The sequence below is a fragment of the Microtus ochrogaster genome, chromosome 1, assembly GCF_000317375.1.
Source record: "Microtus ochrogaster isolate Prairie Vole_2 chromosome 1, MicOch1.0, whole genome shotgun sequence".
In the NCBI taxonomy this organism is placed as follows: Eukaryota; Metazoa; Chordata; class Mammalia; order Rodentia; family Cricetidae; genus Microtus; species Microtus ochrogaster.
Window position 1 is genome coordinate 34409899 of NC_022009.1, and position 16166 is coordinate 34426064.

The following is a 16166-nucleotide window of genomic DNA, read 5'->3' on the forward strand; positions in this document are numbered from 1 at the left end:
CAGAACAACAAAGCATCAACTCGGATGTTTTGCTTGTAATTACCCAATAGCTGGCAGGGAAAGGTTTCATTTGCAATGGGGGAAACCTATGAAATAGGTCGTCCTCTTGGTACTTTGCCTGGTCTGGTAGGGGTGGGGCAGCAGTGTCATTTCTATGGAAGAAGAGGATACAGAATGGGAGGGTCCACTCTGTGAGGTCCCCAGCCCTTATCTTGTGCGTGTATGATCTATGACCATTACCTACCCTTTCCAAGTTCCTCAAGGCTCATGAGATGGACCTTTAAAAAAAAACTGAAAATTTTCACACCCAGAGAATTCTAAAGCACACACAAATCACAATGTGATTTACTAAATAAAAATGCAATCCCCGTTCTCCAAATCTCTATTACAGCACCCTTATTCTGTTAAGACCCACTGGAAGGAGCTCTTCCAGTGAGAACTGACCATGACATGACAAGGCATCTTTTAAATAGACCCTACACAGTGAAAACCTGGAGTTGAGACCAGGCCCTTACTATGCAAGAAAGTCATGGACACAGAGCTGGAGCAGAATATGCAAGAAAGGAGAACCAGAAGAGTCAGTGATAGGGAGGAGTCTCCCCTATCTCTGTCACAGTACAGAAAGAATCCCAAAATAAGAAGCTGCCCTCTTTCCTGGGGTGCGGTTGAACCCTCCTTATAAAAGGCTCCTGGGGCTGACCTTTGCGCTTAGCTGCTGCTGAAAAGACAGGACCCAGGAAACGATTTCCTCTGTCAACACACTAGCCAACATGCGAGCAACTAGCCAGGGATTTGGTGACCTGGCTGCCATGGTGACAGTACAGACAGCTGAAGGGCAGCAGCAGGGCATGGTGTGTTGCATCAGGGATCATTGCACTGGCAACACCCCCAGATTTTCTTCACCGCTGGTCATTGCATCGGCAACTGGCTTCACTGAAAATTCAATGAGATTTAGCCTGTGATCCTGGAAGATCACAAACCTGGAGCTCCCCACAGGCAGGTGCTGTCTTCCAGATGAAGAAAGTAGTTTCTGAATTTATGGCTTGACAGATTGCTCAATCCATTAAAAAAAAAAAGTAATACAAGTGACATAAAAGGCAGGGAAGCTGGGACACTCTGGTTCCTCTGTTACCACTAAGGACAAAGGGGTGGCATCTGTGGAGCTAGCAGAGGCCTCGTTCCCTTAGCTATGCTGTGATTTGGATGTTGGGCAGAAAAAAATGCCAATGAGAAGAATGAGAGAAATGGAGCTAAGCACAGGCTAGATTTTTCTACCCAGTCCTGATATCACCGGTGATGGGTGGAATGCTGGGCAAGACACTAACCTTTCCTGTATCAAGTACGTACCCTCAGCAAGGGGTCACTGAGGTTTGGTTGTATTCACCAGAGGGATGGTTGAACTTGAACCTCTCAATGGGTTTGATAAGTCAGTAGCTGCTAGAAGACTCTTCAGCTTCCTTTGCTGTAGAAAGATTAATACAAAAGTTTTTTTAAAAAAAATCTTTGTTTTCTATCTCCTTGTCTGGCTTCCAGTCTTCAAAGACTCACAGACAAAAGTCAAGTGAACTTCTACACAGGTTTTCAAATGTCTGTAATGGTCAAGCAATTAGCTGTGTGTTCATATTTTCCCCTTGGTATACATTATCACAGAAAATAAAAATAACCAGAGTAAAAGGATATAAATGCCCGACATTAATAAGCATTTAATATTGATCATTAACTCTGTGCGTGCTTGTACCTCGCACGTACTTGGGGATTTCATTCATACACACTATCTCTTGGAGAGTCTAACCCTGAAAATTCTATCTGAATCTTTTAAAAATTCTTTTAGGAGGCCACTTCCTTTTTATTTCTAGTTGTTTTCTGGTGTCTTGGGGGGAATCTCTCTTGTTAGAAAATATCCAGGAGTGTAGGTTTAAAGATGCAGAAACTGAGGGGGGGACCCGCAACACCATGAACTGAACCCTTAGTGCAGCTCCACGTACTCCACTTGGCAGTTACCGTCCAGTTCTCTTCAGAACACAATACGTGAAACCCCCACCATGGTGGGTACATAGGCAAAGGACCTACTTTGTGATGTGGACAAAGTCACCAGACATTTCTCTGAACTGGTCTCCCTATTTGGTGGCTGCAAACACACCTGTGTGTCTCGCTTCCGACAGATGGATTCTGTTTGTGTGGCATATATACCAAGCATGACATATTTCTTGGGTTTAGCATGTAACTTAGTGCTGCTTGTGGCATCTGTCCTTACGCTGCCTTGGAAGTCAAGCACTTTTGGTATCTGGCCTCAAATCTTCAAGATGCTCCAGTAAGAGTCAAGCAGGCTTCCCATGGGTTTTCAAATATTGCAGGATAGGCTGTTTTGTCTCAGACCCTGGGAAGGGCTGATGCTGCTGAGGCCACGTCCTTAGGCGAGCACAGCATAATGACAGTGGCTGGAAGCCCTGGCAGAACAAACAAAGAAAACAAAGGTCACAGGCCTAAGCCCACTTTTCTCCTTGAAGGCACACCTTAATCTCTTCAACTAAATTCCCTTTGGGTCCTTTAAACTGGCTGTGATTCCCCGCAGAGCCAGCTTCTCACTTTAGAATCTAAATATGAAGAGGCAATGGCTGCTACGTTTTGTCCGTGGTTCTTGATACCAGCGTCAAGTCTGGCTTTCTTAAGTCCTTCAGCTTTGCTTCTAAAACAGTTGTCCTTGCCAGCAAAACTCAGAGGCTCGCTATCAAAATGGCATTTTAGTTTGTTCGGCTTCATGGACTCGATTGAAAGAATGCCACAACAAATAACACATTACAGTTTCTCGATTTCTACTGTAATGATTGGGGTAAAATCACACTGTAAAAAAAAGAAAACCCTCACTGTATTTTCTTAACATCTCTCTACATAAGCCATTGTCATGGGATGGTTTTCTAATGAAAATAATATATAACAATAGCTTTAATAATAAAAAAGTTGATACATAGCAGAGTTTGGTCAATTAATAGTCCACTAATGTTTCTTATCATTTACTGGTTTTTGTGTGTTTTTTTAAACATATCTGTTACTATCACAAGGGGGCAGTATTCACATCAACCACAGCTGAAGACCAATCAGCATACAAATTAAATTCCCACGATACAGATTTCGGGGTGGGGGGGGGGTGCTTGTCTGTTTTGGTTTTGTTTGGTTTGGGTCTTTTTGTAGTAGTAGTTGATTTTACATTTGCCAAGTAGTTACCATTCCTGCAGCTTCGTTTTACCTTCAACACTGCTACCTTCAACGTGGTAGGTGACATGTTTGTTTAAGGACATTAGGGCATCTATCACACCCTCCTGTATTTGTTCAGGGTTTATGGGATGGATTGGCCTGATGATGTCATCACACCGGGTACTCGTATATGGGTGTAACTGCGTCTGGGCAGACGCAGCTGGTGTCTCAGTTCCTAAGACCATGTGTTTTCTGGTGGTCTTAGGCGAACCCTGTGAAAGGGTAGGTTGCCCACGGGGTGTTGAGACCCACAGGTTAAGAACCTCTGCTTTAGATTGTTTCTGAAGTCATCTTTCCTAAATGTCTTAATTGCTGAGAACCTGGCCCTCCCTAGGCTTAGGGGCATTTTCTGATAATGCCTGTTCTGTGCCTGGCTTGGAGCAAAGTAAGCCATATTCTTATCCCTTTAGCTTGCTATCCAGGGAGTCTTGCTTTTACCCTTTTCAGAGTTCATGCCCCTACCTGGGTGTCCTCTGATCTAATGCCCTGTGGGCCTCTCTCCTCTGGATTGCCCCTACCTTTTTCCTTATTTTTATCTGCCCAAGCTAAGAGAATTTTTTTGTCCCCAAGTATGCCTGGATTCCATTGTCTTATTTTTTTTTAGATGTTTTGCCTGTATCCCATATCATGTTCTCATTTTACTTTTATGCTGTTAGGATTCCCTCAAAGATCCAGGCATCCAAGAGAATAAAGAGGCAGAATTATTTTAGACTATTTCTGCTTTCCTCCCATTTGTGTCTATTTCTCTTGCTTGAGTTAGGATCAGTAGGTAGACACAGGAAGTAGACTGTGGAGGGGGGGAACGAAAGAAAAAAGTAAATTTAAGGAAAAAAAGGTTTTATGCTGTGTAATACTACCAGGCTCATTCAAATTGTGCAATCAAAATTTTGTGACTTCCAAAGAGCTAACTCCTTCCCACATATAGACAGGAAGTTGGCCCTACTGGCTCTCCAGTTTCTGCAGAGGTGAACAAGAGGAGGCAGCTTGCACGGGAGTAGAAACTGGTAGGTATCTGGCTCTCAGAGAATAGCCAGTCCTACTGGGCCTGAAGTCAGGCATTTCAGCCTGGTTTGGTCATGCATCTGACTGGGTCCCCTTTCCCATCAGGGCAATCCTCAATTTCTCCCCCATCTCCCAGGAGGAGACAAACTCTGATCAGTCTCTGGGAAGTACACTTTCCTCTGTATCCTCACAACTACCCACTAAGGCAGAAAGGTGTAAGACAGAGTTTATTGTGGATGTTCTTGGTGCCCAGTTACACAAAACTGCCTATTCTGCCTCTTCTTTGAAGAAAGGTTTTTAGCTACTGAAATGGTTGATGCTCATATTCATAGTGTCCAGCATGCCAACCCTCTCCTGCTTCTGCCTCAGAAACACTATGATGCAGATAGATATAATTTAGAGCAGAAAAGAGAAAGTGGAAAAGTCTGTGTATGTGTGCAAGAAGTGGAAAAGCCCCTTCTGTAAATCACACCTGTGTCTCTCAGAATGAGCTTTGTACCACGATGGGAGACGGTGTATGCACAGGCAGCCATTTCGGGCTGGGATCCCAGCTCTCCGCTCAGCAGCATGGCCCTGACCCTTGTTGCCATCGGCAATGATGCATCCTCTTGCTTTGTGGTACTGAGCAAAGAGTAGGTCCAAATTCTGTGCCCTGTCCTCCAACCTAAGGAGAAGTCTGCTTCTCCCAGAGCTGTGTTCCAAAACTCCTCTGTATGTCTGGCATAAAGAGTCAGGATGACTCCAGCCACCATGTTCCTTTCTTGAGGAAATGAAAGCAGACCATGGTATCTGCGTAGCTGGAGGCAGAAGAAGGGCATGGGGGTGGGAGGGCAGAGAGGAGAAACACTAATGTTTTTGTGTGTTAGTCAATCACATTTGCTTTCAGAAGGAGTTAGAATTCCTGTTGGAATCCATTGCCAGTAGTGCTGATCTTCTGTTTGCGTTTCACTTTGGCTTAGCATCTGTGATACATTTTCAGTCATTTGAAAGCCCGCCACCTCCACCTCCACCACCGCCACCGCCGCCACGACCGCCACAGGAAATGTCTTGTAGCAATAGAGAATACATTCACAGTATTTTCAGCACAGATACACTATGTAATTTTTTTTAATTACACGGTGTTGGAGCTATTCAACTCCCTGCTCCCTAATAGGTCCTGCCCCTACCTCTTCTGGGGAGCCTGCTTTGGTGCACTCTAAGCAGGGGACTCTCTTCATTCCAGTCATTGGCTTGCTCATTCTGTTTACCTTTGAGCAGAATCACATCCCGTCTTCCTTCCTTCCTCTTCCCTCCAGAGAACACACGGCACAGGGTGGCTCAACTCTACCAGGTGAGAACTTGAAGTGTCATTATGTGGCTAAAATGGCCCTGTCCCCCCCACCTCAAGGCCTAATACAGAATAGGGCTCCATAAATGTCCAAAGATCAGATAGCTCCTGCATCTTTAGCCAGTCACCACTGCTTTTCGCTAGTCAGTTCTCTTCCTGCCCCTTTGGTCAATAAGCAGAGAAACTGCTCTGGATTCATATCCACTTTTGGAAATAGGAGTGGCTCATTATTTTCTTCCTTCTGTGTCCTTAATTTTTTTTAAGAAGGAAGAGCAAGATATTAAGGCATAAGCGAATGCTCTATATAAAAAGTTGAAATGTAATAACAATCAATGCCAAAAAGAACCACGACTTGGGAGAGAGTGAGGAGGGGTATATGAGAGAGTTTAGAAGGAGGGAAGATATAATTATAATCTCAAAAATGAGAAGGAAAATAAATGTACAGTTGTAAGTTATGCTGGCACCATGTGCTGTCATGTTTCTGCTCCAGTTATGGTTGACGTTGGAGGTCAGCAGTCTCCAAAGTTCTCCATCATGATGTGAGTTCACGGATTTCAAAAGTCCTGCCTAAAGCTCTGGCGAATAATTCAAATACTCTATTGATGTGGGCAATTGATAAAGACGCTGGCAGCTATACTGGAAACGTCTGTAATTTCAGCACAAGTGAAGGAAGATTCTTACATATCCAAAATGACCCCAAATAATGGGAGATGGTCTTCCAAACTCATTCAGTCATAAGCATGACTATTCCATTGATTGTGTGAGAAAATGTGCTTTTTGTTTCTAAGTGAGCGAACTTTGGGTGCCTTTTGGTATGTAAGAAGAGAAACAATTGAAATGACAGACATTTGGAGCATTTCAAACAAAGGCACTGAAAGTGTGGGGACTTGTCGGCCTTTCCAACTTCAAAAGATTCTGAACAGCACACACTCAGATGTGCGCTAGCATTTTTAAATTAGTGTTTCTGTTGCAAACATTTTGCACGGTTTTGACTCCCTTGGTTGATGCAAGTTCATAAATGTAACCAGGGCAGTCCTGTCACAGTGGTCAGTATTCTGATTCCAGAAATTCTCCAGAGTTTCTATTTGCCTGTCCTATTGCCCTTTGCACCAGACTGGAGGCATCCTACCTCCAATTCAGCCAAGTCAGAGCTCTCTTCTGCTGGGACTCTGCAGGTTCCTTTTGCTCAATGTTGTGATTTATGGCATACATGTTTTTAACTCACCCCTGTGTCCCAGACAACCTCCTTGAAAACCAGGGAAGGTCACTATATGGGGAAAAAAAGAACAGGAGGCTGATGTGACCATGGCATCACCAGAAGACTATCTAATGTCCTTTAGGAGTCCCTAAAGAAGCATCTAAAGAGCTTCAATAAACAGTTTATTGGTTACAAGAAAATTCCCACTTCTCCTAAGAACAATATGAAGTGCCCACCAACACATTATTAACTAGAAAATGCCTCAACTAGTTACACAGGGGCCAAGAAACAACCTTGCGTTTCTCTCAGGAGCAACTGGGAAAGTCTGGAAGAACAGTTCTGTGGCCACAGCTGTGATCCTTACTATGAGGGCAAGCAGGAAACCCTTTTTAATAGAATTACTACACGTGGTACCTTTTATACTCTAAGAAATGCAGGCACATTTGCTGTCATTTTGGAAAAAAAATGATTCTCATCAGAAGGTATCAGATTCCCTTGCCTGTGTGTTAAGACTCAGTTGTGGGGGAGAAAAATGAGAACAACAACAAAGGCAAATATGGTCTTTGTAGTATGCTGGAAATGGTTCAGACCTCATGGAGCCCCTGAAAGCTTCTCAAAGTCAGCAAGGGTCCCTCCAGCGTATTTTGAGAGTGGCTACCTTGGAGTAGAATCTTAATGTGGATTCTAACAATGCAGCCAGGTTAACAGGGATGGGAAGGTTGAGAAGAACAAGGACTTCAAGCACAGGAATGACCAGGGGTAGCAGATATCCCCGGGGAGCATAATCTCTTATTCCCTGACTACATATAACTCCCAGTTCTTTTTATAGTGATACTGGCTTTGAAATGGGCACTGCCAGTATCCCGTGGTCTAAATGAGAGCTGCCCTTTGGGAAAGTCACCCTACCAGTCTAATGTTTTCAACTGCTACTTGCGATTAAAATTTTGGAATTATGTTTTTGTTTTTTGAGGCTGTGAAAAAAAACTCATTTCTTTATAAGTAAACTTGATTTGATTGAGGTTTCCTAAGATGATACCAAGGAGTTAGAGGTGAAAGGACTTGAGCCATCAGGCTTGCAGCAATCATATTCAAACTGTCCCACTTGCTTGTGTCTGTCCTGCATTCAGTATCTTGTTCAGTGCAGAGGACAGGAATGGTCAACACAGTCCCTGCCCAAAGAGCTTCTCCTCTAAAACATGCAAGGGGAGAGTCAGTGCAAATCCAGTCCAGCAAGCGACATGGTTGAAGAAAGGTCAAGCTGGGCTGAAGGCAGGAAACTTGCTCAAGGGTTGAAGAAAGAGTCAAGAAAGGACTTCTTAGGGATAGCTCTGCTACTTTGCTCCAAAGAACTCAAGTTGGAATGGGACACAAGAAAATTTGACTCCTGGAAGGACCCCAGGTATAAATACATAGACTAAAAGAGCTCGAAAGTCATTCAAAATGGAGACAGAAGAGATTAAGTTTAAGTCATGACTTAGAGCAGAGCCTGGTAGACCTTATTCTTTGATTTTATCTCAAAGATCAAGGAGATCCACTGAACTATTTGTGCTGTTTTCAAACAATCTTTGTGAACTGCTAGCATGTGTTTCATGCTGTGACAGGCCCAAGCAGACAATAAAAACATGAACCAGGACTGTCCCTGGTCAGCTGTACTCATGAAGACCGTGCAATACACGGATGAGTGAGTGGCGACTTCATCAGACGGAAGGAGCCTATCCTGTGGTCCTGAGCAGCGTGCCCAATCCCACCTTATGAACCACACACATCCCATAAAAGAAAGGAAAACAGGACAGACGTTAGACTGGATCTTCCAGAAGGTCTTTGTTGCAATGTTCTCCATCATTGGAAAAAAAAATATTACATCATCAAATAAGGACAATAGCAGCACAGCTTATCGAAATGTTACAAGCAGGTTTCCACCTCTCCTCCTAAGAACAGTTTGAAGTGCCCCCCCACACATTATTAAAAATAAGCACCATGAAATCCTACAAAGAGAAAAATAAGCAAAACATCTCCACACTTGGGTTTATCATCTGCCATCACTGGGTTCCTGCAGCTCGGGGACAGAAAAGGAACAAAGGTTCGCATACATGGTGACTTGCAGATCACTTCTAGGCATGCCTGCAGCTTCCCTCTTCCAGCCAGAGCACTAGCCACAGGGCCAAGACTGTGCAGCAGCCTCTGTAGCGCAAGCCTACTGAGTTAATGGACTGGAAGTCTTCTCAAAGGGGCTTCTTTTGAACACATAGGAAACTGTTTTCACTTAAGGAAAAAGAACATAAGGGGGTCCCCAACTCAGGCACCTGTGAAAATGAAAATCCCACCCAGGAGGTCAGAAACACCTCTCCTCCTCTATACCACTAAGCTGGTGTTGTGTGCTCTACAAACATGAGAGAACCAAGAAGCACGCGGAGCCTGGAAAGGGTGAGGAGACGTGGCGTGGCTCCTGCACAGGGGCACAGTGTAGGATTCTATCAGAGCTTTGCCACTGCGGCAGCATATGCAGACTCAACAGCACCCGCAATGCTAAATGAAAGTGACATTGCGAGTCTTCTTGGGGTCGTCATTAACGAGGAGAGGCTTCCCATATCCCCTCAGCCTCTGTCTAAGCACACAGCTGTATCCTAACAGTGAGAAAGACTGCCAGAGATGGAGCATTGGCAAAACGCCGAGGACCACACTGCAGAGGGCGGCGGGACTCATTTTCTTTTACAGAGAGGCTCTGCAAGTTTGTTTTACTTCACGCCCTTTTGTGTCTTCGCTCTAATGCTGAAACCATTCTGCACACTGGATAGTTAACGTTCGTCCCCAGTCCAGGGAGCCACAACTCCCTCCGTCAGAACCCTGGCACACTTTTTCACGAGTTCCCTCAAACCAAGCGTACAAATCAATATGCAGCTTGGCTTGCCCAGGAAATGACACCTCGGAAGAGGGGCAGGAGTTGTTTACTATTTTGTACAACTAGAACTTTCCACGTGAAGTTATTCCCATGGAAGCCAAAAAGTCATTTCCTACTTGCACGTGTGCCTTTGTGTACTGGAAGGAGGAAAGAAGGACATGAATTGACATCTCAATCAAAGGGAGCCTTTAATAGAACTGAATGCAAATAGCAAAGGCTTACAATTCTTTGACTAGTTTTAACACCATTGCCCTGCCCCTAACCCACCCCACCCCCAAAATTCCTGCATCCTGTGAGCTTTCGGGTGAAGATGTGCCTACTAGGTCAGTGGGGAGAGCCTATATGGGATGTGACCCTAATTTGGACACCAATCCCTCAAATACATCTGGTCTCCATCGACCATGCAAAAAAACAAACACCAAGGATACGAGTGGGGCCATTAATATTCAGAGATCCAACTTAATAATTTTCTCATTAAACTTAACTCATGGGTTGGGAAATATTCTCTCAGCACACTACACAACTGGAAAAAAGGTTGGTCATAACCTGTGCTCAGTTCCGCTGGTGTGCAGTTGAGGTACGGGGAAGCAGTGTGCCCATGAGCATAGGCGGAAATGTGGCGGAGCACAGTCATCCTAGATACCTGAATTATAGGCCAGTGATCCCTTTCACACCACACACACCACACACATACACACTGCACGGCCTTATACCCAAACCGACAGACTGCCAGAGTGAATCACTACTGAGTTTGGACTGGATATGGAACATAGCCTCTCGAAACTGTCCTTTGGGCAGTTTCCAGTAAGCCTCCAGAAGAGAGGACAGTTCTGTACCCAGCTGCCAAATAAAGCACAAAATGTCCCGCTGAAGACAACAAACATGTGCCCTTCCCAAATGTAACATCCATACATTTATTCTGGGCTTAAGATAGGCAGAGGGTACTGATGGAAAGGGGAGAGCCTGGGCTATATGTATAGAACACATAGCAGCTGTCTTATCACGTATGTTCTGTATGTTATTTGCCTCCATCTTTACAGGGGTAACATCCAAACAACCGATAACTACAGGCTTAGCATGTATACACAAAGAGAAATTACATCTCTCATTCTTCAGCCTCTCCTTTGGAGAGTACTTCATAGTTTTTGGAACACCTTGCCCACATACACTATCTTCATAGAGGGTCTTCTGTGACATCATTTCAAACCTGCATCCAACACTCAGGGAAGGGGTTATACACTCTCAGTCCAAGGTCATGCTTGGTTCTCAGTATTACTGTGGTTTGATTCTTGTGAATACATCTATGCACACACCAACTCACACACCTGTTCCATTTGGTCACTCATGTATCTAAGACCTCTGAGCTGTCTAATTCCTGCTGTATGAAAGAGTTTCTGTGTGAAAATCAAGTAAAGTGCAAAGGAGTGCTTTTGAGGGGCATTTCCAGTGGCACAGAAAAGGTGCTGTCTATGGCATCCCCAAGCCAAGAGCATACATGTGTCTTCGAGGGCAACCTTAAAGGCCAGGATTAAGCCAAAACGTCATGCCCTCATAGGGATAAAAATGCCTGTCTTCTCCTCCTCCCTGTCAGCTGTGCTCATGAAACTTGTAAGATGTGTGTGTGCTCACACTTGGGACACACACAACCACACACATGCATGCGCTCTTTCTCAAAGGTGCAGGAAGTGGACACTGCAGCAAAACTGCAAACAGACTCCAAGGCCCTCTTGCTGTGTACTGCGGGTAAGCTCCTTCGCCTCCCTGAGTCTCTGTATCCTCATCTCTACAAAGGATGTGTAAATGCTTCCCACATGCTGTGGCGAGGTTTCAGTGAGTGCCATAAAACGTACCATTCAGTGCCAATCCCATGAAAGGCACTGTGCAAACAACAGGGAAGCTCCTTTGTGCAAACAACAGGGAAGCTCCTTTACCGGATACAGATCCAGTGCCTGCAGTTTTAATACAACCATAAAGACATAGCAAGGTGCCATACAGTGGAAACCTAAATGAATGAGATCCACATACAGTTTCATTGGGAAACTTGTCAGAATAAGAGAAATGCCACTTGTCTATCTGTTCTTTAGCACAATGAGCCAGTTGTAGCGGCCCTGCATCCACTCCTGTATCAGTGAGCCAACGTTCTGTTCCTATGAAGAAGTTAGTCCAGACAAACCCTTGGCAGAAAAGACCTCACCATAGTGACTCTCATTTCACTTCTCAGCTCTCTAACAAGATCCTAAAGGGTTGGGATCTGGGAAACAGGGGCTTCTGGGTTCCAAGAAGGGGACAGCTGTAAGCAGTGCATGTCAGAGAGACAGGCAGGGGTGATGGGTCTCCCATGGTACCAGTGGTCACGGAGGCCATGGGCATAAATTTCCCCTCAGAAATGACAGATGGTTTCTGGAAGTCTCCACTTGTGCTCTGAGCTTTTGTTAAATACGCTCTGTGAACTTAGTTACAGAAAATTACATGAAACCCCCAAAGATGGTACTGAGTCTAGAAGACCCCTAGCCAGCAACTTCCTCATATTACAGAATCCAATGTTTAGATGCAGGGTTCCAGAACACTAGCTAGCTGAACCAACACACCAACCAAATCTGGTTAAAGCTGAAACACACACATGTGAGAGAAAAAGCCTACTATGAATTTCCCCTTCCCGATAAAAAATCTTTTGAAAATCATCCTCCCACAACCTGCAAGTGGACCTTTCCGACAATGTTCCTTCTCTGAACATTGTAACCTGATAAGCAAGCGTAGCTAGTGCATGTTGATCATTGTTTGCCTAGAGACAATGACAGGGGAGATACCACTTGAGTGAGTAGCAGGTGTGAGATGAACCAACAAGGAAGGGTTATGCCCCCATAATAAAGGCATAAAGAAAGGAAGGCATACAATGAAATTGATAAAGACATGGTGAAATGCAAGAATGAAGTGGACTCTTTTCAATACTCCTTTTCAGTATTATTTTTAGATGGTATTAATGGCACTTAAGCTGCAAACAACTTAAACCATTTCAGTCTTAATACACAAGGATTGGGTGAGAGATTCATTTTCCTCTTGTATGGAAATAGATTGAGTCTCATAGCTATGTCTACTCTAAGACACCCAAAAGGACAAAAAGCCCTGAGATGAAAAGATGCCAGGGTCCTTCTTGATGTGTCTCACAAACACAAGATGTCTATTTTTACTTTTATTTTAAAAAAAATTAGGATCAGCTAGACAGAGCAGCAAGCCACTGGCATCATGCAAAAGGCAATAATTTTGGTATTTCCTCCCGCCTATCAAAAGAAGTTAGAATGAAAGTGTTCCCTTAGAAAAGTGAGTACGGATGATCCAAAATCAGCTATTTTCATCTTCACACCCGCTGAAGAAAATGCAACATCTGCCTTCCCACCAGGCAGTGGCTGAGGTGGCGCTTTAACCAATGCTTGCAAGCCTGCCTGAACTACCTATCCAGTGAAAAGGACGAAGTTCAGTAGGGTTCTCCCATTGGTTAAGGAGATTGCCACAGTGGGAGGAGTCTGTGATATTTTTTTTTTTAATGAGAAAAGCAATTGCACCTTTATTAAACATGTGCTCTGATCAGCTTCCAACAAACTCCAGGTACCCTTGGGTCCCAAGGACATTGGTCTGGAGTAGGAGTTCTGTGCCGTGGCCTGTCAAAACTCAAGCTGAGGACATGCCAAAAATGTTCACTCGAACCCTAGTTAGAGTGACAGGGCCACCTGCGAACAGCTGTCCCCTTGGTGTGTAACCTATCACTAAAGGAACGTTGAGGAATGGAGACTCCGTCCACAAGACAAGCCTGTCCTCTCAGAGGCTAGTCGAAGGAATAGCTGCCCTTGTCTACGTACCACGCCAGAGTGGCACCGTGTGAGGGCTATAGCCTGCCACTGGAGCTCCCCTCACGGGGACAGGCGACACCTGCTACGTGTGCAAAAGCTCCCTCTGTGTCCTGCTGCCACCATCTGAAATGAAGCTCTTATCTGATTCCTTTTGGCAGAGCAAGCTTTCAGTTGTGTATGGCACAGTGAAATATATTCTTCAATGTTATGTAATTTTGGACTAACAAGTCTATTTAAGGCACGTGTCTCAGTGTGAATATTTTAAAAAGGAAAAAAAAAAACGAAAACAAAACAACAAAAACAAGACAACACTTAGTCCAACTCCAGTGTCTTTATCATTTACTCTCTGTCTTGAAGTAATGAGTTGTTCTCCAGCCCCTGGTCTTTGGTGTCTGTGGGTACTATTCCATTCTCCATCTCAGCTTGCTGCTGTATACACTCCGTCAGCATGGCTGTGCTGGAGTTGTCTGAGTTACACATCTTTTCTGTCTCCTCCTCTTTTTTCTCTTCATCCAGAGAGTAATTCCGAAAGGTCTTATAGATTTTCTGAACATCCTCTGGTAAGGTCTTTTTGAGATCTTTGTTTTTCCTCTTGGTGAGTTTGGAGGTGGACCCAAACTTGTTGATGATGTTGTCCTCAGAAGCGCCTTGCCCATGCTTGTTGAGCTGTTCTGACCCCTTAAGGCGCAGGTTGTTGGGTCGGTTGTTGATGCTTTCCTGGGATGAAGCCTTGAAACGTCCTGTATCCAGGGCTGCAAAGACAGAACGCTTCTCTGGGGATAGCATGTCCAGAGAGTGGGCCCTCTGATCCAAGCCCAGCCTCCTGCGCTCCATACTGCGGATGGTGGCTGCTCGCTGCAGCTTGTCATGGATCTCAACGCTGAGTCGCCTTCTGGTCTCCCGGAACTCGGCGGTGACATTAGCTTTCCACTCGGCTGCATGGGCTTTGATCTCACCCACCTGGACAAGACAGAGGAGCAAGAACAAACTAAGAAATCCCTCCAGCTTCATGCGTCTCAGAATCCCACAGCCCTCAGGCATCCCAGGAGGGAGGCTGTCTCTGGGAGATACGGAGCAATGATAGTCTAAGGAAAGAGAAAACACGTTGTCTGTCTTCTCTGGTACTGCCTGCCATCCAGTTAGTCACCCATGTTAGACTGGCTAGTGATGGACCAATGAAGTAGGGAGAGCCTGGAAATTATGACTGAATAGAGGCGGATAACATCTAGAGGAGAGATCAGGATTTGAGTTCCACTTGCTCTCTCTCTTTCTATTCATTGTAAGGCCCCATTTTTTTACACAAATCTGTCTCATAGAATTTCTATCATAACATTAAAGGCCACACCTAACTCAGTCCTGGCCATAAAGTCAGTGCTCAACAAATCTCTGTCCTTTCCCGTCTTTGCAATACTTCTGTCTGGGTAAGATGACCAGCCTGTCCCAGCTTCCTGAATTCTGAACATTGAGGATAGAACTCTAGGGAAGAGCACCAGCTTAGCATGTGCAAGGCCCCAGGGTTTGATTCTGGGGTATTGAGAAAGAAAAAATCCCGTGCCCTAGAAAGTCCCCTATGTCCTGGGCAAACTGTGATGGACAGTTAGCCCCCCTCTATTGGAGGCACACTACAACCCTGTGCTAAGGGACTTGTCTTGGCTGAGGAAGCCCCTCCAAGGGGCCTGATAACCACATTTCCATGGTTAAGATGCAGGAAAAGGGCATTTTTCACAAAAGCCACATAAAATGCTTTCTTAGGGAGTGAAGTTTTGCTGGAGACTCATTGCCAAATTCCTTGGTTGCTTAATCGGCAGGGCATGCGGTACCCATATGCATCCTGCTTCCCTGTTCAGGTGAATGACTAGAGGTTCCCTATCTAGCAAAGTCTGCATGGGTGTCGCCCTTCTTTTTTTTTAAATCAATATTCAGTGGGTCAGTTAGTCATCAGGGGAATCCGCCTGGAAATGGCCCTGTCAGCATTTACACAAGCTGGGAGCAGTATAAGCCTATGAACTGCGGGAGGGAGAAAGCTCCTTCAGCAGCTGTCTCCCAGGTCCCTTTAGACCGAACAAATTGAGCAGCTACCATTAAAGGAAGTGTCTGTCCCTCTCGTGTCCTTTTTAACTCCCTCTCCCACCTACTTATTTTTCTCTCCTCGCAGAGGAATGACATTTTGAATGTGTCTTTTCTTCTTGTCTTCCTTTTCTTGCCTTTGCAACTTTGGGGAGTCAAACAAGGCTTTTCACCAGGGGTCACAGATCAGATATCCTGCATATCATATATTTACATTGCAGTTCGTAACAGTAGAAAAATTACAGTTATGAAGTAGCAATAAAATAATTTTATGGTTGGGGGTCACCACAACATGAGGAACTGTATTAAAGGGTTGCAGCATTAGAAAGGTTAAGAAGCAGTGGTGCAGAGTTTCATATAATAATCTAGGTGTGAAGACTGTAGGTATCAGGAATAAAATCTGAGAATTTGACCATGGTGGGACATGGGAAATATGGCCCTATGGCTGGCCACTGTTCAGTGACTTTTACATGGAGGACAGGCCAGCTTCCCCAGGCTCCCTACAAGTCCACAGAGCCTCCCATGTGTCTGCTAACACAGACAACTGTGTTCTTCCTGCAGCAACCATCCACCCTC

General features: G+C 44.8%; 1 protein-coding gene across 1 annotated transcript in view; it reads right to left on the reverse strand.

The window, feature by feature from the left end:
* Positions 1-8592: 8592 nt before the first annotated feature.
* Positions 8593-16166, reverse strand: part of Kcnk10 (potassium two pore domain channel subfamily K member 10) — a 135687-nt gene continuing 128113 nt past the window's right edge. The window contains exon 7 of the mRNA XM_005343428.2: positions 8593-14483. Coding sequence (XP_005343485.1) covers positions 13863-14483 — 621 coding nt within the window. The 3' untranslated portion in view covers positions 8593-13862. The remainder of the gene's footprint in view (positions 14484-16166) is intronic.